Genomic DNA, 23,475 nt, shown 5'->3' with positions numbered 1-23,475 from the left:
TGAAATGAATAGTAATTTTTTCCTTGATGACAAGGGAAGTAGGCTTTGTGACAGAGAAAGAATATCTCCAGAAACCATAGTTTTTGTTACTTCATTCTGAAATTATGAACTTAGGCTTCAGTTCTGTAGGACAGTGAATGGCCAACTCAGGAAGATAAAATCTTTTTGAATTAGTGAAGGGTATATATTCCTGGTAGCATTTATACCAGATGATGTATCACATTTGAGCAAACTTGCTGTGTAACTTTTTGTGGCAGTCAGATACCTCCTGCCTGGCACAAAGTAAAGTATATACTGAGTATATGCTCAAGCGTGATCTGAACCAAATTTGTACTCCTTGGCTCTGGTCAGCATGAAAACGCAGATTTAGAATATCTCACTTCAGTAAATCATGTAGAGTTGATTCTCGCATTTTCATGATAAATAAATTTAAAAAATGGCTTCTACTGACACTGCAGACCTTGTTGCTGTGATAAGTGGCACAAGAACTAATTTCTATTGCAGTACAGATAGTTGGTAGATGTGTTCTGGTACTTTGTGGCAGTTGATATGAAAGGTTATGTTATATCCAACACGATTTCTTTATCTCAGGAAAGATAAAGCACTGGAATTTGAGTAGACTAAATTTCAGAACAACATATTGTATTATTTTGACTTTTAAAATGATTTTGTAACTGGATTGGCTGGAACTCTGTTTTATACTCCTGGCAAAGTGTCAAATGAAGCTAAATGACTGGCCAATAGAAATATTGAATATTTAAAAGGTTAGAGCACTGGAGTGCTCTGACCTCTGCTACTGTGTATCAGACATTCAAATTTTGGTATTTTATTCCCAAGGAAAACTAAAATAAGAACAAAGAATATATAATGGAATTATGCAAATGTGTTATTGTAGCAATAAGGGATAAAAGGGAAAAAAAGGTGCAGATATTTTCTATTAACTAAAAACCTGTGAGAATGTGCTCAAACAGCTCTAAACTAAGAACAATGATATAATTTATAAAGCTTGGTAGTTAGATCATTAGTGTACTTAATTCCTGATATTATTAAGATCCACTTGATATTCAGTGGCCCTGAAGAAAGTCTTGAAAGATTAATTTATCAGACTGTATTTAAAGAATTTAAATATGCTATTGAAATATTTTTCTCCTGAAGAGTACTTCAGGTAGCTTTTTCAGAATACACAATATTACTTGTAATATATGCAAGCCTTCTTCCTCACAAAAGGATTGGCTTGTGGTTTTTGTTGTCATTAAAATTCAGGGGAAGTCTTTTTTTTTAATCACACAAATGTGCCTGGGAGTGATTGCCCTCCTCCCCATCCCAAATTCAAAAGAGCAGACCTTCAGACACGAAATTAGATCTTAATTGTACTGGATAAAACTTACAATAAACTGATTTATTATACCCTTTCTTCCTTTCAACTGCAGTAAATGTCATGGAACAGTATGAGCACAGAACTCTATTTGTTTGCTATTAATTCCACTGGATCTCCCCCTTTAGCAGTGCAGCTTGAAAGAATATAAATTTCGGTATGACATGCACATTGATACAGAAAGAACAGGAATCTGTTTATAGTGACATTTCTCTAATGACTTAATAATTATAATTCCTCCCTATTACAATTAAATTGAACAGAGCAAAAGATTATCATCATAAAGGAAGATTTGTTATGCTTTTCTTTTAAATGGCACCCTTGTAGGAGCATTTCCAGCTGAGACCTTAGCAGTCCATGCATTGTCACTCAGCACATTGTTTCCAGCAGGTTTGGGAGTTACTGTAAAAACTGGAGCTACCTGGAAGTGCTTTGTCATCAACGTCTTCCGATCGTCTTCAATCTGCCGGAACTTGGCCTTCAGCCCCTTCATTTGAGTCTCCATTTTTAAAACGTACTGGAAATCCCTCTGAGTCCGTAGATTTAGAACTTCAATAGACTGGGACATGTTCTGAACCTGTTAAAGAAGAACACTGTCTAAATGCACCTTTGTTGCTTTGGTTTTTTCCCTGGTTAAATGTCAGGCAATGAAATGCACTTCTGTCAATTAGTTGTGAGTCATTCTACCACACATTCTGTAACTACATGATGGTATAAATATTGGGGAACAGGGCAAGGCCTTGAAGCCAAAAATTGTTTGGACTACTTAGAGGTAAAGAGAGACAGAGAGATCCCTCAAGCATCATCTTCATTGTTCTCAGGAAAGGCTGTCAGGCAACAGAGTCTACTTTGAGACCTGTAGTAGATGTGGCTGTGGTTCAGAAGGTGCTCATATAGCATATATTTCTGCCCAGGCACTTTGGGAGGGACAGGACTGAAATTTGGAGATTTTGGTCAGTATGAGGAGCATGACTTTACTTGTTAGTAGGCATTTATAGAATCATTCAATATAAGGCATTCAGAAGACTACCCAGAGATAAGCGGGGCTGTGTCAATCACCACAGAGGTGTTTCCTCATAATTTCGTAAGTAAATGTAAAACTAGAAATTTTATCCATTTGTCTCAGTGGTAGAAAAACTACTATTTATTTATTTGTTTTTCAGAAGAAAAGTAGTGAGTGTTTAGGTTACTTTGGTAGAACAAGTGACTTTGTAGCTATAGTGAGGACTTTTACCACAGTGATGCAACAGTAACTGTCATCCAGAGTGAATTACACATACTTTTAAAAGTTTCTGTTATGAAAGCAATGCTTTTGCCAGCCATAAAAACACATTTTCCAAGTGCAGTTATTCTGTTTTAGCAAGTGTTTTGTTTTTCTAAAACATGATGAAACTAGACTGCTGTAAATGTATTAGGCACCTTATTGAAGTTTTGGCTCAAACAAAACATTTTGTACCTTCTTAAGGAAAGACAAATCCAGCAGTACTCCTGTGGTTAGCAAGAATATGCAGTATTTCAAGGAATATTCATGTTTGGAGCTAACTTATGATCTACAGAAAGTGTGGATTTAGAAACTACTCTTAAAAATAGTATACATTACTTATTGTACAGTTGCCACTAATAGTTCTGAGAAAGGATTTGTAATGTAAGATGCAGAGGCTTTTTTTTTTTTGCTATCTAATTGTTGAAAGCAGGCAAATAAAGTCCTTTGGGTGCTGGAAGAATTTTGAGAATTTCCATTTGGCAGAAGACACTTCACACAGAGGTTCTAATTAAAGGACTGTATGGACTCAGGAAATAGTAATACAACATTACCTATCCATGACTGCCACAGTCCTAATCACAAGAAAACAGCTTTGAGAGGCTGATGATTTAGGTTCATTTCTGTGGCAGCTCAAAAATTATGTTGTGATCTTATCACACCCCTCCAGCCCCCACCTCAAAATAAAGTTTTTTTTAGTAATATTTGAGTATTTGGGGAATATGCTGGAGCAAAGACTGGAGAATGTTCCTTTCTTCAGTAAACAGACACCATGAGGGGAGGCAGCTCCTTTTCTCTGCTGGTCCATCAATGTCCTCTCCATGTATCTCATGTTATGGGCTCTGTCAGCTTGAAACTTTCTCCCTTCTGAAGTTCATGGAAGCACAGAGAGCAAAAATCTATGGGGATCTGGCACTATATTAACACTGGAATGATTTTTCTATAGCTAGAAAAATACTAAAAATGGTGTGCTAAAAATGTATTTTCAAGTCAACATTTTATGTTGGTTTTTGCTGCTGTTAAAACTCCCTTGGGCCTCAGGTTCTGTACCACTGGCTGTGATACAGTAACTATAACCTTGCTTACTTATGCAGGGAATGTAGAATGTTTGTGTTTTCATATTTGCAGCATTTTTCTGTTGATGTAAAGCAAGACTTCATTGGTTTCACCATATGTGCAATAGTGGATAATACTGGAATTAAGAATTGGGCTGTTGGGGAAAATTTGCACTGTCAGGAAATGAATAAATAAACTTGAGAAAAAGAAACAACAAAAAAATTAGAACTGTTTATGCTCTGCAGTTTGCCTTCAAGATGCTGTGGTGTCTCTCTCATTATTTTTTGATAAGAGATGAGAAATGGCCTTCAGCAGTCTCACGTGATCGTAGCAGAAGCTGTAGTTTAAATCCCTGAGCTAGCCTGAAGTGGGATTTGTAACTGATTTTACACAGAAAAATCTGTCCTATTGTATGTAAAAAAGAATTTGGGAGGAGTGACTAAGAGAGGAGATGACACTTGGGATGGGAAAGGTGTGATGTAAGGAAAATAGATAACAGAGATGAGAACACAGATAGGGGATATACCCTGAATAACAATTTTTATCAGGTAACTCTTCATTAGTTCATGATGGATTAACTGAGAAGGAAAGCAGTAGATTTCCATGGGAAGTTTAATGACCAAGAGGAGGAATATTTTGGAAAGACTTACCTTCTCTAGTAGTTGTCTGAGCTGCCTGCTTTTGGCATCTCTCGAACATAGGTTTTGTTCAGGTGCAACAACAGTGCAAATGCAACGGCCATCAGGATCCTGGGCTGAACTATAAACTTGCCACCCTTCCTTGGGGCTAATCTGAGTCTGTAACAACAAAATAATAACAATCAAAGGAACTGAACTGACTTTTTATTGCTTGAAAAAAACACTGCAGCAGAATATTTTTATTTTTGCAGTACATGTCTGCAATGAGGTTCCAACTTGCCAACAATTATTACTCTTCACTAATTAGTTTGGTAGTTTCCCAGTTTTGCCATATCTCAGACCTTTGCAATAGTTCTCTAGAGGAGTTTAGCACACACAGTTTCCAGGGTGGATGAGAATGGCACTCTGCCTGTGATTCAGCACAAACCAGGTGATTTAATTCTCTGCAGAGGGACATTTAGAGTTTTTCATCAGCAGAGAACAAACATGTCCTTTCAGCCTGGATGACTTTTACTTTAGACTAATGGAAACAACAAAGACAGGAAAGAACAAACATCTGAGCCTGGGGAGAGCACAGTGTGTGACTCACAGGTGGGAACTGGCTCAGCAGCACTTTGGGGGTGGGGGACAGGTTTGCTCTGTTAGCTGCACCTCACAGGAACTGCTCCCCAGGCTCCCACTGCACTTAGCCAAGGGAACAGGGGCTTGCTCAGGGTGGGATGGAAAAGTGTCTGGTTGGGCCAGGGGAATGGGGCTCCTGGCAAGCAAGCCACTGGGCAATTAAGACACTGCATGTCCTTCACTGGGACAGCAGAAAACTGGGAATTCATAATCTGTTCTTTTTTACAGCAACCATGACTGAGAAAAAAAGGCTAAAAAAAAATTTACATTTGTTTGCAGAGCAGGGTAACACTGAACTGCATTTAATGTTTGTGTGGGATTCAGTATCTCTTTAATGGGATGTACAGAAATAGTGTAGGAATGACAGAAAACAATATAATGAGATGATTGAAAGCATTCAGGTGATGGAACTTAATAGATATAAGAAACAGTTTTTGAACTTTCTTTTTAAACTGTAAATTACAGTTAATATTGTGCTTTATTCTTTCCTAATATTGTACTGAGTGATGAATTTCATGGTGCAGATGCTAATGGATATCATTGAAGTAATTTTGGTCTGGACACAGTTGGAATCAGTTGCTATTTATATTACACAATTGTACTCAGTGCCAGCAGAGAAAGTGATTATTTAAACTGGGAAGCTTTGATACTGACGCTTTCCTGGCAGCTTAGTGCAGGAGTTGCAGAGTTCCTTGTCTCTGAAGAGGTGCCAGTATCTCTGTGGACTGACTCGTCTGAAGAAGTAATTGAAGAGGCAGTACCTTCTACAATTTTGGCTACAGTCCTATGACTTTTTCTGTTATTCCCTCTATTTGGATATTTAGGCTTCCTTCATTAATTAGGATGGGTAATATGAGTGATGATAGAGAAAAACATGCATGTGTGCAAAGGGGCACTTTGCTTTATTTTTCTTTTATTGTTTTAGTTTGACATTTAATCCCTACTTCAAACAAAAACTGCTGTGCAGAAAAAGAGCTCAAATCATCAAAACCTTACAGAAGCTACTGCATCAACTTTTCAAACACAGGCCTTAGTAAACACTGCTGACAGGCCTTAGTAAACAAGAAAGAAAAGAAATGACAAGTGGAAAACAACAATAGTAACTTCTAGTAGTTCTTGAAAATCTGGGGAAAACAGACAAGTCCCTGTAAAGTCCAATATTAGCCACTGTTGTGGCAGGCTGCTATAATAAAGACTTAGTTCACTTCTAAAAGATTTATTTTTTCACTTGCACTTTCATATTTTCTAATAAAACTATTACAGCTACCTCTGTTGTTACTATGGTGACAGGTCAAAGGACAGTACCTTACTTAGGATGCTTGCTTAAACATAAACAGTATTTTCTGGTTTGTCTTGCAATTTCAAGCCTGGTACTGTGACAGGGCTCAAAAGAGGAGGCCCTTTTCCTGACCCCACATCCTTGCACAATTCTTCCAGCTGAAGGCAGGAAATTGGGAGGTTTTGTCCTTTTTGTACATTGTACAATATACACAATTTATGAGCTGTGTATGTGCTGGGAGAGAAATTCTGGAGAAGTGCTCAGGCTGCAGAGTTCACTGGAGAAGCTGCAAGTGGGGAACTCTGGATGGCAGCCAAAAATCAGTCAGTGATGACCCTGGTATTACTGAGCACTTGGGACATAAAGTCTTTCAACCAACATCTACTGTTCTAAGAAAGGCACCAGATTTGTGGTGCTTGGTTTAGTGAAAAAAGAACCCTACATGATTGTAATTCATGTTTTTTTTTTTTTTATTTGGCAGATGTTGCCAAGCTCAGATAATCAAGTTTTTATGATCACTCTCCCAGCTCTACTGGCACTCTTGCTGCCCTTATCAAAGCAAAAAATATTCTTATAGCTCAACTCAAGGAGTGAAAAGATCATTCTTGAAGGAATTCTTAATATTTAGAAGGCATTTCTATCAGCAGTGCCCTGTTGTAGCCAAGGGGAGCATGACAGTTTTGTGCTACTTGGAATCTGAACATATCAGTACAAACACATATATTTGTGTGTGTGTATAAATATATACATATATCAATATATATCTCATAATAACTAATGTGCATCTCGTGGTTACACAGTGGCAACTTTAAACTTGGATGTAAATGTGATAGGGAACTTCTACTTATAATATACAGCCACAAGAACTAGCAATACATACTGTGACTCAGTGAAATGAAATTACATTTAAGGAAAATAGAGCTTTTCTTTGTACTCTCAGATGCTGCTTTAAAAGATAACAGAATTTTTCTTACAACATATTTAATTTTGAAGTATTAATATTTATAGACTAAATACAGTGATTTTCTGCAGTAGTATTTTTCCTGCATGCCTATATTCAATTATTCCATTTTGGTTAGTAAATGCATAATTGTTAGTTACAAAATTCTGAGTTTTGAGAATTGTGAACTGCTATACAAATATTTACATTTATATTTTACATAACCTACTATTATATAAACATCTGATTGCAATTACACAAAAAGATACATAGACAAGAGTGTTTTACTAAACATTTAGGGAAATTATGTTCTAATTTAATTTATGAATACCAGAATAGTGTTCCCTCTAAAGTAAAAAGTTACTTGACTTTTTAGGCTTCTCATGATTTCATAGGTATTCACAGCTTTCCTGGAGGTTTTTATTAACTGAGGCTGCTGTATATGAGCATCAATGATACAAAGTGATATTTCTGTCATTTGTATTATTCCCATTAGCAGCCTTTCAAAAATTCTGGTAACTAACCTCCTAGTACCAATTTTATTTTGTTTCTAACAGCTATTTATTTGTTTAACTGTATTCCAATAAAGAAAAATAGGAAGGAATCTGACCCTTTGCATATTATAGTGAATAGTTACTAGGTAACATTATCCAATTCTCAAAAAGAAAGCTACTGCCAGATGTAATATTCTAAACAACACAATGCATTTTTCTGGAGCAGTAAAGATAGGAAGAACAGTCTAGATAAATGAAAAGACATTGCTGTACTCTTTTTAGAATTTCATGCTCAAGGTGAAGGCATTTGTTGTTACATATTTAAGGATACTATTTTGAAACCTTCCCTTTCATTGTAAGACCACAACATGCTCAAAAATTTGCAGTTTTATGATGCCCAAAAATAAGCATGCATTAAGAGATGAAAGGAAGATTAGTAACTAAAAAAGAGATTTACAAAGAGGCAACAAACTAACACTTTTGCTGGCACTTAAATACTAATTCAGCATTAAGATAGTTTGCAACATATAACAGCTACTTACTAGAGAGTCTGAAGTGGTTATTCTGGTGGTATTTAGTCCCACCAGAGAAGGGAGAGTTTGGGACATCCAGTTAGAGATCATTGCCATGGTACTAAGAACAGCACCCAGCTTCAGCAGTGGAGGGTTCATTGCTGTGGAGCTAATGAGTTTTCATAGTGAGTGATTATCATCCCAGTGCAGGCTGGCAGTGAGAGGCGTGACTGCAGCACACAACATCCACAGCATGAGAGGAGATCAAGCTACCCAGATTTAATCATCCATTAAAAACATCCATGTCCTCATCTGCCCTCTCTCTGCTCTTACTAACAAATACTTATGTGTGTCTTATGCTGACCCCTAAATAAACAATCCTTTCTATGCTAATAGTCATTGCAGTTTCCAGTGGGAGATGGCGTGGGTGAATTATCTCTTTATAGGTGCTAGACAGTCAATTAGCCCTTAATTAGTTGAGTCCAGGCAGGGCAGTGTGTTCCTGTCTGAAATGCAAAACCTGAGCACAAATAACCCCCCTACTCCCCATCAGTGCTTTGGCAGAAATATGCTCAAACCTGTTTGTAAATACTGTCCATGGGGAAGGGGCAGAACTGCCAGCCTGCTCATCAAAGCACCAGAAACCTTTCTGGACCTCCTATGATTTGCTGATCTCTCATAAATCACAAACATCAGAGACTTTATTATTTGCACAGCTTGTTATTAAGATCTTTATTGTTCATAAAAGACCATTGAGGCTGTGAAGAGTCACATTTCTCAGTGTTCTTGTTAGTTTACAAGTTTTTGTACCAAGAGTTATTGCATTACTCCCAGGGTTGGCAGACTCACTATGTCTTCATTTGGGCTGGGATGGGAACAGAAGATAAATTGGGGATCACACATTTTGAGACTTCTTTTGGCTTTGCTGTTAAATCTACTGCTCTCTAGTGCTGTAGAAGGAGCTGCAGGTTCTGTAGCAATTTATCTTGTTTATATATTGAGTGTGGGGGAGGAAAGAAAAGCAGAAAAAACAGTCTAGAAATCATTGTGCCACAGGGGCAGTTTTACTTTTTAAGAATTATTTGTAAAAGAAGTGCTGAGCGAGGACTTTTAATGGCACTTATTTGAGAGAAAACTTGCATAAAGTTTGCTGAGAGACAGACTACTGCATTTTCCTCAGGGCAGTTATGGACTTAGTTTCTGAATTTGCTTCAGAAAAGCAAATTACTTTTTCTTAAGGATTTCTGGCAGTGCTATGAAGGAACCCTGCGTGCACTGAAACTGAAGGGATGTATATTTATGGGTGTGTGTCAACATGGATGTATTTATTAAAACCACTGTAACTCTGCAAAAGTTTTTCAGATTCTCAGAGTTTATGCATCAATTCAGGCTAGACGTTTCTCTTTCAGTATCCATTCAGAATGATTTCCATAAATCTCTGCAGTTTAAGGAAGACACATGTAAACTCATTTTTTTTAAAAAGACAATGAAAACCCATTGAGAGCTATTATATAAACTTAAGGAGTTGCCCTGCAACAGAATATAGAAAATCTCTGTATCCAGGTATTAAGTACCTTGTGGTAGTTACACAGTAATGTGAGCTGTGAAATATTTCATATACTCAAAAAATTAATTCACTGAAGAGATCTGAATACAGTGAAACACACTGAAATATATTGATGCTAGAAGTTGTGCACAGATGGCAAATTTGAGAAAGGCTATGTGATCACAGCTGTTTTGCTCAGAGTGTTTTCTGTATTTCAGGAGATAAAGTTGATATAAGTTTGGGTTGCCTGATAGTGGTCATTCTGTACATTTCTCTGTAGAGTCCCTGTAGTCCATTCTTGATATGGAGATCTTGAGACTGAGAGCTGAGTCAGGCCTTTATCTGAGCCTGATGAAGGGCTTAGTGGCAGGAGGCATTTGAGCCTTTCCCTGAGTCTGTGTTTCTGTGGAGAGGGGCTCAAAGCTGTCCCCTGAACACATGTGCAAACTGAACTGTCCAGATTGACATCAAATTGAGGCTTTTTGCTGAACTGTCACATTGCATTGGCAATTTGTCCATTTCCCAAGGACCTCCACTGATTACTTCCACTATGGATTAGGTAACATTTGACAATGTTGGATAATTTTCTAGTTTTACTAGATTCTTCTGAAGTGTCTCAGCATCCTATCTAGACCTAATACAAAAAAGATTCTAATTAATCAGTTTTATCAGCTTTTTCTATTCCCATCCTCTCTCAGAAGTTTAATAAGCACAGTGATTCCCTCAGTTCCAGGACATTTCCTGAATGTAATGATAGAATTTTGTTTTACCACACTGAATTGCAGCTTTTGACATCTTTGGTTTTCTTCTCTCCAACATTTGCTGTTTCACCGAAGAATGTAATTGGTCTCCTCCTGAATTTTAACATTGGACAAAATACATTCAAAAGGCAATAAAAGACTTTTCTGATGCCCAGATTAAAAATTTTTGTTGATTATCCTCTATCCAGGGTAATGTCAGCTTCTGGAAAGAATGCTGCTTGTTGAGTTATTATGATTATTCCTAACAGATGACAAGCTTCTTGGTTCTTGTGACAGAATATTCATTAATGCAGTTTAGCACTTTATTTTCTTCCAGCTGGTTTAAGTGCAGAAGAGAAAGCTTGCTGCTATGTGATTCCCAGTACTGCTGCTGGATACATCTTTTCAGAACTCAGCAGGAGGTGATCCTCCACTCTTCTTGGCTGGTTATACAATTCAGCATTCCCAGAGCTCTGGCATCCCCGTGCTGCCCAAGTCAGACCTGCTGTAGCTGCACAGGCTTTAAAGCCCCTTTGTGCTGCAGTGCAGGGATCAGGGCAGCTTGTGCAGCTGTCTGGGAGCCCGGGGGCTGCAGCGGTGAGGCTCACCTGGGGAGATGAAATCCCTTCCTTCCAGGGCAGCTGCAAATGGAATGGCAGCCCCGGGTGTGCCTGCACACACAGGGACAGCACGTGCTCTGGGGGATTGTCAATATTCCACATAGCTGATATTTCCCATTTTGTGCACCCACTTGTCAAGAATTGCTTCAGAGCAATCCTTGCTTCTATTTCTAGAGAAGATGTGCAAGGGAACACAGTCTTAAAAATGTTTCCTTCCTGAACAGTGAAAATATTCAATTGAAATATAGTGAAACTATATTTTGTATTTTTACCAGAACTGTGTAAGTGTTCAAACCCCCTTTTTGTTAAGGAAATTAAGTGTTAAAATAACTGTAGCTCTATTTTACTATAAATAATTGGGTAAATTAAAAAATGGCAAGCAAAGAGTGGAAAATTTTTCTACCACCTCTGAGGTGACATATACAAAGGAAGCCACAGAATAGCTGAAGATTTGTTCTCATATTGTTAGAAAGTAGAAACAAAACTTTATGATCTGTGTTTAATTTCAGCTCTGTATTTTCTGTTTTGTTGGTTCTTTTTTTAAAGCTTCAATTTCACATTTCTAGTTTATGGTTAACTGCTCTGAACAAAAGCTAGAATACAACAGCAATTCTAAAATCTGAACAATTCTTTATTACCCTAGATTTCTGCTGGTATGATAACTTTCTCTTTTAGTTAACTTCTTCTAAAGCCAGTAAAAGCTGAAGCATCCCTACAGAATGACTTCAGATGACATATTTTGATCTTACATAAAAATCTGTCAACCTGTAGCAATTTCAATGCTGTTAATGTTATTGTATGCTAGTCCTGTAATATTCAATTACTGTATTACAAATTACTAGGGTCATTAAAGGTATTATTTAAAAGCCTTATTTAATAAATAGTCTGAAGGCTCTTCTAGTCTCTGATATTACTTTTGCTTTGAGATCCTGTTACATTTTGATAGGAATTAAGTCTACTGAAAATGAGAATACATCCCAACATTCTCTTATTACAACTGAGGTAGTAGGATCTCTGTACTGTAAAAAGCAATTAACATCAGTATTAGGAACAGCAACAGAACAAATGTCCTGAGTCAGCAACATGTGAAAATATACCCAGCCACCCAGCCCAAAAACTAATTACCTCCTGGCCAGAGGAAAGCATTGATTGTAAGAAAGAGGAAATTGTGAAGTTCAGCCACAGCCACTTAACCCTGATGTCAGCGTATTTAATATATGTGAAAAACAATGCTACCTTCAAAAATTCTTACAATTCGAAATTGTGTTCATGGGTAAATGCTATAATGTAAACACCTGAAACCTTGCATTTTATGATGAAGTGATTGCATACTCATGGCTCAGCTGGCTTAACTACATTCCTTGGAAGCAGAGCAAAATCAGTAATCTTAAATCTCTGTAAATTTCTATTTTGACAGATTAGGTTTAGAAAGTAAGCTCAAGAAGAAAAGCCAAAGCTTCCCTCATTGCACTGCTGTTCTACAGTGCATTTAGTTCTTTATTTTCTGTGATCCATTGTGCTCAGTAGTACATTGGTTTAAAAATGGCAGTTCATTAGTCATGTTCCTGAGCATGATTATTTATTCACATTAGGTTAATGCATGCACAAAGCAAAGTTCTCAGAACTGGAATGGCAATTACCATTCCTAGAGCTGCAGATTGACTGAGAAAGCACAGACTTGTGCTATCAGTTCAACTGCAGTTCTCTGAATTTAGAGAATTGTGCCTTCTTCATCTTACTCTGGTTTTGTTCAACAAAACCCTGTGGCTTTGCAGTGCTACCTGTGAGTAGCAATATCCAGTTTTTTTAAGGGCAGTTTGAGAGGTATGTGCCCTTTCTAGAAAATTTCTTTTCACAGCTCATCACTGCATACACAGTGACATTCTGCAGTCAGGTGTCTCCACTGAGAGAAGTACTGAGCAAGGGAATTTTAGTCTGTGTCCATTACATGCTTCTGTACCACTGCTCTTGAGGTGACCTTTCTGAAGTGGTCTTAGCTATCTGCTTGTTAATTTTTCAGGCTTCAGGGAGCTTCTTTTGAATGAAGACATTAAAGAACATTTTCATGTTTTTTTCACACCTATTCTCTTGTGTTCTGCTGTTAGCAAATCCCAAATGTACAGAATAACAAAGTAGTGTCTCTACAGAAGAATTAGTTCATTATGAGAATTGACTGAAACAGGAAACACAGTGGGCAGTCTGCTTTAGCAAAGTCTGCAGTTAATTGAAACAGCTGGGAAAATAAATGGGTGGTGAAGGACTAAGTGAAATAAAAAGAAATGCTTCTTCTGTTGATTTTCTGCCATTTTAATTTCCAGTAACATTTATATCAGATACTCAATAAAACCTCATAAGTTTTTCCCTCAAATGTGTGATACGATGATGGATCTAATGGGAGAAAGAGCATGTTTTCTAAAATGAATGGAGACATCTGTTAAGTAGATAATGACTAAAGATTGTGCAGACAGTCCTCCTTTTAACAGAGGCTGGAAATCTGTATGTTTTTAGAGGATTCTGGGATCCCTTATCTTGCTCTGAGCAATGAGGATGCAATGTTGGATGGTTCTGGGGCTGGAATTTGTTGCAGTTTTGCTTTCCTTGAAAACTGTATGGATTTGATATGAGAATTTATACAGAATTCCTCCTGGAGTAATTCTCATGCTTTATGTACAATTTTGGTTTTCCATCTTGAAAATACATATTATTCTATAGAGGCTGGATGAGGTAGGTGAGCTGGCTTTCATTGAAAGTAAATTTTAAGAAATTAATGGAGCTGAAACTGAAATTCCCCATGAAGTTAGTTCATATATAATCCTGGAAAGAGCTTGAGCCATGAAAATCAGTAAATTCTGTAGTAATTTAATAAAATAAGTGGTTTCAGCTAACTCTGACTGCAACTTGATGTTCAAAACCAGAGACCTAAGGTACTTAGGGCCAAAGTGCATTTAGACTGTGAGAATGGTCAGTAGAACTATCCCTTCCCCTGGTTAATGCAAACTTACAGCTTTGCAGTCAGCACTTAACTGAACCTTGCCTGTCACATTTAATAGATACAGGTAAATTTGTTCAGTGCCTTTTTAAAATCTCCTTGAATCTCTGCAAGTGAGAAGACAGAAATGAAAAAGTAGAAAAGGTTTGCAAAACAAAATTCCTTGTCAAAGGAGAATTTTGTCTTAGGGAAAAGACTTAGTGGGGTATGTCTCCACTTACAAATACAAAAGGGTTGGGGTATGGGGTTGAATGTTGGCCCACAGCAAACCAGAGTGTTTGTTGGTGCCACACACCCTAATTACCTTTTCCTTTTATGCCTGGGCATGATTCAGTTCGATGGTTTGGGCATGGATGCAGCATTTCAACAGGGAAAGAGTAATTTTGCTGTGTGGAAAGGAGCTGTCCCTCAGAGCCCAGAAATCAGCTCCTCTCCTTTTTATTTAGCAGCTGTATGGCTGTATTTGCATTTGGCCAAGTGCTGTCTTTGGAACTGAGAGCAGAGGAACCATGTACTGAGAGCAGTACATGAGAACTGAGAGCAGAGGAACCATGTACTGTTTGATTTCTGCTGCATTCTGACAAGCAAGTCTTTGTCTGTTCTTTGTAAATTTACAGCTTTGCATTAGAGAAACACTTGGCTGTATTCTCCCATGTTTCCCAATGCAGATAATTGTCAAGACTGACTAATGAAAGTTAAGATGGGGAGGGTTATCCTGCTGACTTGCCCTTCATCCCACCATGTTTTCATACAGTCTTTTGGCAAGTCTCTTAAACTGTCACATCGTGCTGATACCCTTTTCTAACATATCTCTATAGAGATGAAATAGGGAAAAATTCTTCAGAAGTTTAAAGCTGAGTTTACTCCCAGTGGTCTGGCAACCCACAGGCTACAGTACTAACCAAGAGTTTACAGGTTTAAGCAGCATGGCACTGATAATGGCATTTAAAGGCTGTAGCATCTTCCTGTTTGGATTTTCTAACAGTGGTGGCATTAACAACATTTCCTTCCTGAGATATAAAGATCTTTTTCCGTAGGCAGAAATTCCAAGAAAGAAAATTACATCTCTGTTCAGAAAGCACCACACATTTCCTGCAACATCTTAAAATAATAAGATTTTGTGAATGTGTCTCAGTGCAAGCAAATCCATTCTTAATGTATTCTGCTTCTTGACACCATCCTGGAAGGCCTGGTTTACTTTTAAATAGGGATGAAAGCTTACAAGTAGTGTAAGTGAATAATGAGAAAATCCTATGGGCAATCTTGCCTGCAGGACAGAGGTGTTAATCCAAATGCTGTGGCCAAACTCCAGTAGTTAGCTGTGTTCTGTTGAGCAAAATGCTTCTTGCAGATTCAGTTGGATACTTAACCTGTTCTAAATGCTGTGGAGTGCTTTGAACACAATGATCCAGGCGCTGTTTCAGCTCAGTAAAACATGTTGCTTTTCAGTAGTGGGTGAAACAATGTATGGATATGCCACAAAGCATGATCCCAGATGCTGTAAAATACTTCCATGTTCAAATAAGGGTATAGAAAGTAAGTGCTTGCTGTTTTCTAAGGCTGTTTCTGAAACTGAATAATTCTGAGAACTGAAGCCATTTATTTGGGAATCAAAATTGTATTACTCAAAAAAAAAAAAATAGAGGATATACCACAAACCTTACTGAAGTTATGACACGTTTTTCTTGCTGCTTTTTAAATTTCCTATTTATGTTTTACAGAACAGAAATAAAAGTTTTAAATACTATTTCACTTTAAGGGATTTAATTGCTGATTTCTATTAATCTTCCCTTGCTGGAAGGAAGAGATGGGGAAAAAATAGCTCTCAAAAAGCTGACATATTTAGTGGTGAGCTATTAGGGATTACTGCCTCTTTGCTCCCACCTTGGCACTTGAATATACCAAAAGAAAGATACCTAAAAGACGATTCAAAGTACGTTGTAAACTAAATTTAGTATTTATGCATGGACACAGTGGCAGTCATGGTAGTGTGCCCATCCTCAGCCTGGTCATTCTGTCACCTCCTAGGCATACTGCCTGCTGTGTGAAGGTTGAGATTCTTCCTTGAGACTTTACAAAATCCTGAACAGGTTAATATTCTTAGCTGCCTCTTCTTAGAGACAAAGGCTCCATCAGTCATACAGCTCATGATATTCCAGGATCTCTGGCTCAGCAAATGTGTTGGAAAACCAGAGATCTCTACATTTCTTTGAAAGAAGTGATTTGAATTCTGACTTCCCTTCCTCCATTTCTACTAGGAATTTGACTCAGGTGTGATTGCCACACCATTCTGTAAACTTTTACTATCAGCACAATGCTCAGAAAAATCCATATGGGCAGCAGTTAGCATCTATTAGGAGAGGCCACATTCTTTTGATTACAAGGAAGTGGTGTACATTGAAAGTTCTCAAAAACTAGCACAGAAAATTGTGAGCTAAAGTAAACACTGACATAAATGTAGGTATTTTTTCAAACTTGTGGAAAATTAAAACTGGAGACATAATCTAAACAACTGTGTTCACAATACAAGTATGTAGCTTGCATGGTGGCACTCAAAGGTTAATAATGTCAACACCTGTGATTCTTCACCCTGTTATGTGTTATCCTTTACCCCCTCCTTGTGTCTCTGAAAGAGGCATTGAATCCTATTCTCTGAGTTAGGAAGTTGTGGTCTTGGACTAATACTGGGTGGTTTTTCAGTTGCTAGAGACCAGGCCTGCAGCAGTTGAGGAGCTGGTGGAAATGGCTGGGCTTGGTGCCTTTGCAGTCACACAGAGCACAGTCTGATACTCCAGACTGGGACACTGCAAGGGAACAAAGCTGTTACACCTCAGTAGGCAGGTCTGACACCACACCAATCTATGACTTATTCCACACAAAAATTTCATTTTTCATCTTCCAAATGAAGATGGAAATGTATTCTAAAAAAACCTTAACAACGCACATCAATCACATTGCAGTCATTCTTTAACAGTTGCAGTTTATGGCCAAAGCAAACAAGGTCATTCCCAATTTAGGACATGGCTGGAATTTTGCAATTTTGTGGGATTTAATGAGCTGACAACAGTGGAGTATAAATAATGAAGACTCAGGTGATACCCCATCAGAAGCCTTCTGACACTCTTCATAACCTGTATTTTTAAATGTCTCTTCAGCATTTGAGGCTATTATCATCTCCAGCACTTAATCCCCACATGCAGTCATAATCCTCTAGTTACAATATCAAAATTAAAGCACCACTATTATCTCACAGGAGAAAAACATGAAATAAGTGAGGAGTGAGCACCAGTGAACAGCTCAGAAGCAAAGATTTCATTTACAGAGAAGAAGGTTTCTGTCCACAAGAAGTTAATGCAGGCATTCTTTCTAGCTTTAATGAAGGCAAATTCACCAACTGAGCATCACAGTCAGTGAGTCCTTAAAGGATGGTTTAGCAATGTGCCTATGAGAATAAAATTCATGGGCAATGCTGGTGAAGTTTTCCATAAGCTTTTAGATCTAATTAATAAAAAAGGGCCAAGATTTTGATTAATGAAGGCATTTACATAACCTTAAAGATTTGATATTAATTTTACAGGGAGATTTAACTAACTTATTAGCAAATGGCAGAGAAATTTAATAAAAAACTTGTCATCAGTTTCTGCAGCTTGGCTAGCAGTGCTACAGAAAGTAGAGGTATTTGTACAAGGACAAAAAATAACTCTGGACACAAAACTTGTGCTGGAGCTCTGTAAAGTGTTTTCAATCCAAAAATACAATTTTAAAAACATGCACAAACTCATATCAAGGGCCACAAAACAAGAACAGGAAATTTCAATCAAAGCCACTATATAGTTCAGACTATAAAGTTCTTATCTGTATTTTATAGCCCTCTCTCCTGACCAAGCAAAAATTCTGTTCTGAGTTTTTGTCTTGCATCAGTTTATTCCTAGCCAAGATTCCCATCTCCTCCTTCTAAAAAAGCACCAAAACATTAAGCAGTAACAGTAAAAACTACTAACATGAAACTGGAAAAAAAAACCCTTAGCCAATTTGTCAAAGTGCTTGTGGTGTTAAGGCAATTAAATAGCAATAAAAAAGCATGATGGCTCATAATGGTTAGCTTTGAAAACCCATTTTAGATTTATAATTAGAATAAAATGATTTAAAATCTATATAAAAGGAGATGGTTGGACAGAAATGGGAAGATGCTGAAGATAATATTGTGGAACTCAAAAGTGGGAAGAAACTGTATTTCACACATTTTTTATTGACTTTTTGGTTTTTGATGGAAAAAATTATTGCTTATTTGTTTTCTTATGAATACAACAGAGTCAATCTGTCACAAATAAGGAGAAAAGTGATTCCAGATGGAATCTACTTCAGCCAGAGCTTTGGGAAAATATTTATCTTTGGGGCCAGATGGAATGCCATAGGGCTATTTAAAAGAATTTGGGTTTTTTTTTAATGTAGCATATAACGGAGAAAAAAGATGGTGAAAATACATTCTCTAGTATGAAAATATGGCTGCTACAAGGAAACTCCTCTCTGTGTTCCTACTTCTCTCTTGTGGTCAAGGGGAAGGTGGGCAGGCCCATTAATGAGGGATTTCAGCAGGAGGCCATCAGGAATAACAGGAAATCTTCACAATGAACAGGCAGTAACAATTTAAAAGACACTGGCTTTTTTAGAAGAAACCAAGAATTAGTTTATTGCACCTTCTCATCTGCTTTAGACTGTTTAGGAAACAGACTTCTGCAGGCCTTACATCTGATGCGAGGTATCACAACTTTAGCCTGAAGACTGTGTATAATATCCTAAATTATCCCTTTTTGTTTTACTGCCACACACACGTTTTACAGACAATACAAGTCATTTCCTGAAGGGCACTTCAACAAAACCCAACATGATTTTATACCACATATTCCTGGAGGGATTTAAGGGGACTTTTAAAATAAAGGACTAAGTTTCAGCTCTGTAGTAACTTAATTACATGGCAGTCACTCTGCAGACAGGTTGTGCTCATTATAGTCAAAACCAGTTTTTAAAGGCAGAGAGTGACTTGCGTAGTTTACACCAGAGCTCTCTCACAACCCTCCTGGTTTGGATAGATCACACAGCACATTGTAACTTTGCTCACTTTGTTAAGCTCCGGAATGTGAGATTTTTTGATACATTGTTCAGTGAACTCAGGATAGGGAGAAGTTCGTGAATTAAAGGGAAACTCAGTAAAGTTTGTGACATGGCCGTTTTTTCATCCATAGTACTAATTAAAAGTATTCTGATGAATTTAAAATAATAAATTTATCATTGGGGATTTTATTAAATGACTGGTATAAAACAAAATATTTCCTTTTAATAAATTATTAATAGGTGAAAGACAATTCCTTAGGTTGTAAATGACTTTTTGATCCTTAGAAACTTGTCAATCAAGTAATTTCACATAAATTCAATGGCTTATTAGTAAGAAGAATTTTTGGCTAAGCAACAAATTCTTTTTTAAAGCATTTCGAATAAATATCAGTTTAGGCAGTTTATTTCTTTTGAAAAATTGATACAGACCTGAAATACATTTATTTTGTTGCTTTTGTTGCTTACACCCACAGTCTATGGGAATGCTCCAGTGCTTGGAAAGCAGGCTACAAAAACGCACCTAAATGGAGACATTCAAGCAATCTTGTTTTATTCTGATTTCTACCCTCATGTTTTGCTGCTGGCAGTCTTTCATGTTTGTTTATTGTTAAGTTACACGTCTTAGCTATACAGAAGCTGTTTGCAGCTTTTGTGTATTTCTGATTCTTCACAACTCATGGTTATGGTTTCTCAAGCCATATAAATTCCTGATTTTTCCCTTAGCAAACCCTTTTCTCTACCCGTTGGTTCAATAAATGACACAACTTCCTAAAAACTTTACCTGGCTTATATACATACATGAACCTGGAACCCTCCCTTATTGTTTATTAGTTTTCTACAGTTTGCTTTCTGGGGTTAGAACAGTAGAGTTCAGCTGAGATTCATAGATATGGATCTCTTTGCAGAAGAACTCTGGCTGCAGATTTTCCATCCTCCCTTGCAGGGTCAAAGACTCTCCCAGGAGCTGGAGCTTGAGGGTACCTGCATTAAGTAACTGAGGTATCAGAGTGCAGACTTAGCCTTGCTAAATCCTTCTAGTGTGATAAGCCTTCCTAGTTTGGACTTTCCTTGTTGTTCCTTGAGGGTATAATGAATTACCTAGAAATAAATTTTGGTCTGTGCCCTACATGCAGACCAGCCAGGAAAACACAAATTAGTATCTCAATCAGTGTTCCTTGAAGGCTTTAATTTCTGCTATGAATTCCATGTACAGGAAATGTCACTGCTATAAATCCCTTGAGCTGATCAGCAGTCTCAGAGACAGAATATATTGGATTTGGAAATATTTCTTTCAAAATGTAACAAGATCAGGTAACACATCAGAGCAAGTAGGCAGAGGGGAGGAGATAAAACCCCTGGTTTACAAGGCAGATGAGACTTCTGCTTTTACCTCAGCAGCACTGTGCTCTACAGATAAAGCTGGAAAGCCAAGGTTGTATAATGTATAATGCAAATTCTATCTAGATACAAATGTAATTTATTGTTTTTACTCTTTCTCTTTGCACTTTGAGTCTTGGAGGAATTAGTGTTTAATTCAGAAGATATTGTTCCTGCATTGCTGCAAGTTTATGTTGTCCTGGACTTGGCAAGAATACTAGAATCTAATTAAACCAGTGTAAGAATGAAGGCTAGGAGTCAGCAGGTGCAAGAGAGTCACAGATAAAAAGGGTAAAATCTCTTGCTTTGACTCAAAAGTGAGGTATCAGAAGTCAGATACATTAAGCAGGGAGCAAATGAAGTCTCCAGTGCAGCTTGCTTGGCAGTCAAAAGAATGTTATTATAATGGCTTTTCAGTGGAGTGGAAATATCCAATTTCCCCAAAGACCAATCTGGCTTAGCAGTGCAGACTTTCTGACTTCATATTCTAATGCTTACTTCACAAGATGCCTCATTTCTCCTTATGTAATGAATTGGAAATAACATTGTTTCAGAGCACAAAGTGCAAGTGCTGCTCCATTAGATAAAATAATTCTCAAGGAACTTTACAAATAATAAAAAAGAGAAAACTGACTCTACATGTGAAAAATTTCAAATTTTAAATATTAGATGCCTCTAGAGTTGATAATTAAATATTCTTTATCTCTAAGACAATCTGAGGAAAATAGTGTGGCTGATATAACAACAGAGTTCCTTTAAAATGCAATGGAAACTGAAAGGGCTGACAGTTGGGAATATCAGTCTCTTGGAAAAGAAAAGCACCCCTAAACAAGAAGGTGCTTTATCTTATGTTGAGGGACTGATTATATTTCCAAATTACTTAACACTGTTACTTATGCCAAAGGCATAAGAACTGCAACGTAGCTGTACCATAGTACGCTGTTTTATGCATTCTGAATGTAAGCAGCAGGATAAAAGCCTTTCAGCATTCTGTACAGACAGCTTTGCTGCACGAAGTCAGTCTTGGGTAATTGGGAGGAATCTAAGGCAATTCACAGTCTGTATTCATATTGTAATTTAAGCCTTCTGGGTTGGCAAACAGTTGTCTGCAATCTATTGTAAGAGAGGAAAAAAGAAAAGAAATACTTCACATGTTAATATAAGATTAAAGAAGAAAGAGAAGAAGAATATAAATAAAAATAATAGATTAAACTGAACAAGATAATATTCTTTACTCCTTACCCTAAGTGACTCTTTCTTAAGACTTTTCCTCAGTCTAGTATGATGCTCCTGCCAAAGAAAACTACTGCAGCTGAAAGCTGAGCTCTTTCAGAGAGGCCAGGATGGAAGTGTAAGAGTGAAGGCTAACAGAAATCAAGAAACAGGAGCTTTCTGATTTGTGTGAGGATGCTTTGGGACTCTCTAGCTGTCCTGCAGTGGCCGAGCAGGGATGTCTGAGCATGAAAACTCCCTGGATTACAGGATTCTCTCTTCCTCACTGCCTTCCTGGAGGCATTAGTTGGCATCACAGGCTGCACTCAGCTCCGGGTTATGCTGCAATGAGCAGGGACTCCTGGCAGCACCAAGGCTGCAGTAGAAAGTGATTTATGAGCATGTCAGTCCTTCTCTGGTGTTTTTACTGGATACATGTCAGAGGGTGCTGAAAGGCAAGCCTGTAATCTTTAGGAAAATGCAGCAGAAATGCCAGCCTCTGGTACTGAGATACAAATTTAAGGGAAAAGGACTGGTGTGTTACTGTCTCTCATGAGTTCCTTATCAATAGTAAAGAAGTGTGGACATATCACCAAAAATCTTGTGTACAGTAGTGCTTTTTGATGGCTTTTATTCATGCATGGAAGAAAGGTATGCAAATATGAATAAAAATTTTTGTATCTCAGTGAAAAAACTATTGTTCTAATCAGCAACTGGAGAGAATTTTCTGTATGAATTGATTATTTAATCCCTGGAATGAGGAGAGAAAACCTCATATTCCACCTTATGGAACCTTACTGATTTAAGCACTTTTTTTTGCCTACTTATTACACAGATTCATAGGTATCCTATAACTAAAGGAATACATGCAAAACTCTGAACATAGTTCTGCCTCTGAAGTAATCTGCAAATTACTGGTTACTCTTTCAAAAGAACACTTAGATTTGAGGAACATGTACTGCAGCTTTTTAAAGAGTTTTATAAAATATAATATGAACTGTGTCATACTTTCAATCAATTAGTACATTTCTCCTTGCAGTGTTACATGACCAAGTACCATTGACTTCACAGATATCTGTGTTTTAGTGGGTTTCTGAAATAGGAGACTGAGGTAAACCTTTCCAGGCAAGTCCATCCTGTGCTGCACTGAAGAGAAGAGCCCATCCAGAGGACAGCAGCATTCCCACTTTCTGAACCCAGACCTTGCAAAGTGCTGAAGGAGGGAGGCTCAGGTTGTTCTAGTACAAGCAGCATCCTGTTGGTTGAAATAGAAGGGCTCTAAGAAACTTTCCTGGGAAACCAGGATCAATCCCCTTCTTTGGAACACGTTTTTAAAAGTCACAATGTAAGTTACCATCTTTTGCAACTGAGACAACATCAACAAAGGAGTTAACGAACTGGAAGTGATATGAAGCCTAAAGGGGAACATAAGGAATGCCAGATATCTTTAGAATAACATTCTTGAACTACAGGCTGCATATAATTTGTGACATCTGATCAAGCACTAACTTGATCAACTGTTTTCCTTTCTTTGCCATAGCACAGTATTAAGATCTCCTCAGTCACACCTGCACATTCCATCAGCTCCATGCATAGGAGGAGTGAAAACTCTGTAATGCCCAGACAATTAATTCACTGATTTTGAAGACTCCAGAGCAAATGGCCTGAAGTCTTAGTTTGAGACAAATGTGTTCATTTTACTT

General features: G+C 37.5%; 1 protein-coding gene across 1 annotated transcript in view; it reads right to left on the bottom strand.

Annotated features, from left to right (window-relative positions):
- The window catches only part of OLFM3 (olfactomedin 3), a 49,485-nt gene that overhangs the window by 11,243 nt on the left and 14,767 nt on the right, over positions 1-23,475 (bottom strand). The window contains exons 2-3 of the mRNA XM_058808612.1: positions 4,343-4,489; positions 1,797-1,952 (exon numbers count right to left, since the gene is read on the bottom strand). Coding sequence (XP_058664595.1) covers positions 1,797-1,952; positions 4,343-4,489 — 303 coding nt within the window. The remainder of the gene's footprint in view (positions 1-1,796; positions 1,953-4,342; positions 4,490-23,475) is intronic.

This window comes from Ammospiza caudacuta, chromosome 7, assembly GCF_027887145.1.
Source record: "Ammospiza caudacuta isolate bAmmCau1 chromosome 7, bAmmCau1.pri, whole genome shotgun sequence".
Lineage (NCBI taxonomy): Eukaryota > Metazoa > Chordata > Aves > Passeriformes > Passerellidae > Ammospiza > Ammospiza caudacuta.
Note: the sequence above shows the minus strand (reverse complement) of the source record. Positions and strands in the feature narration are given on the sequence as shown.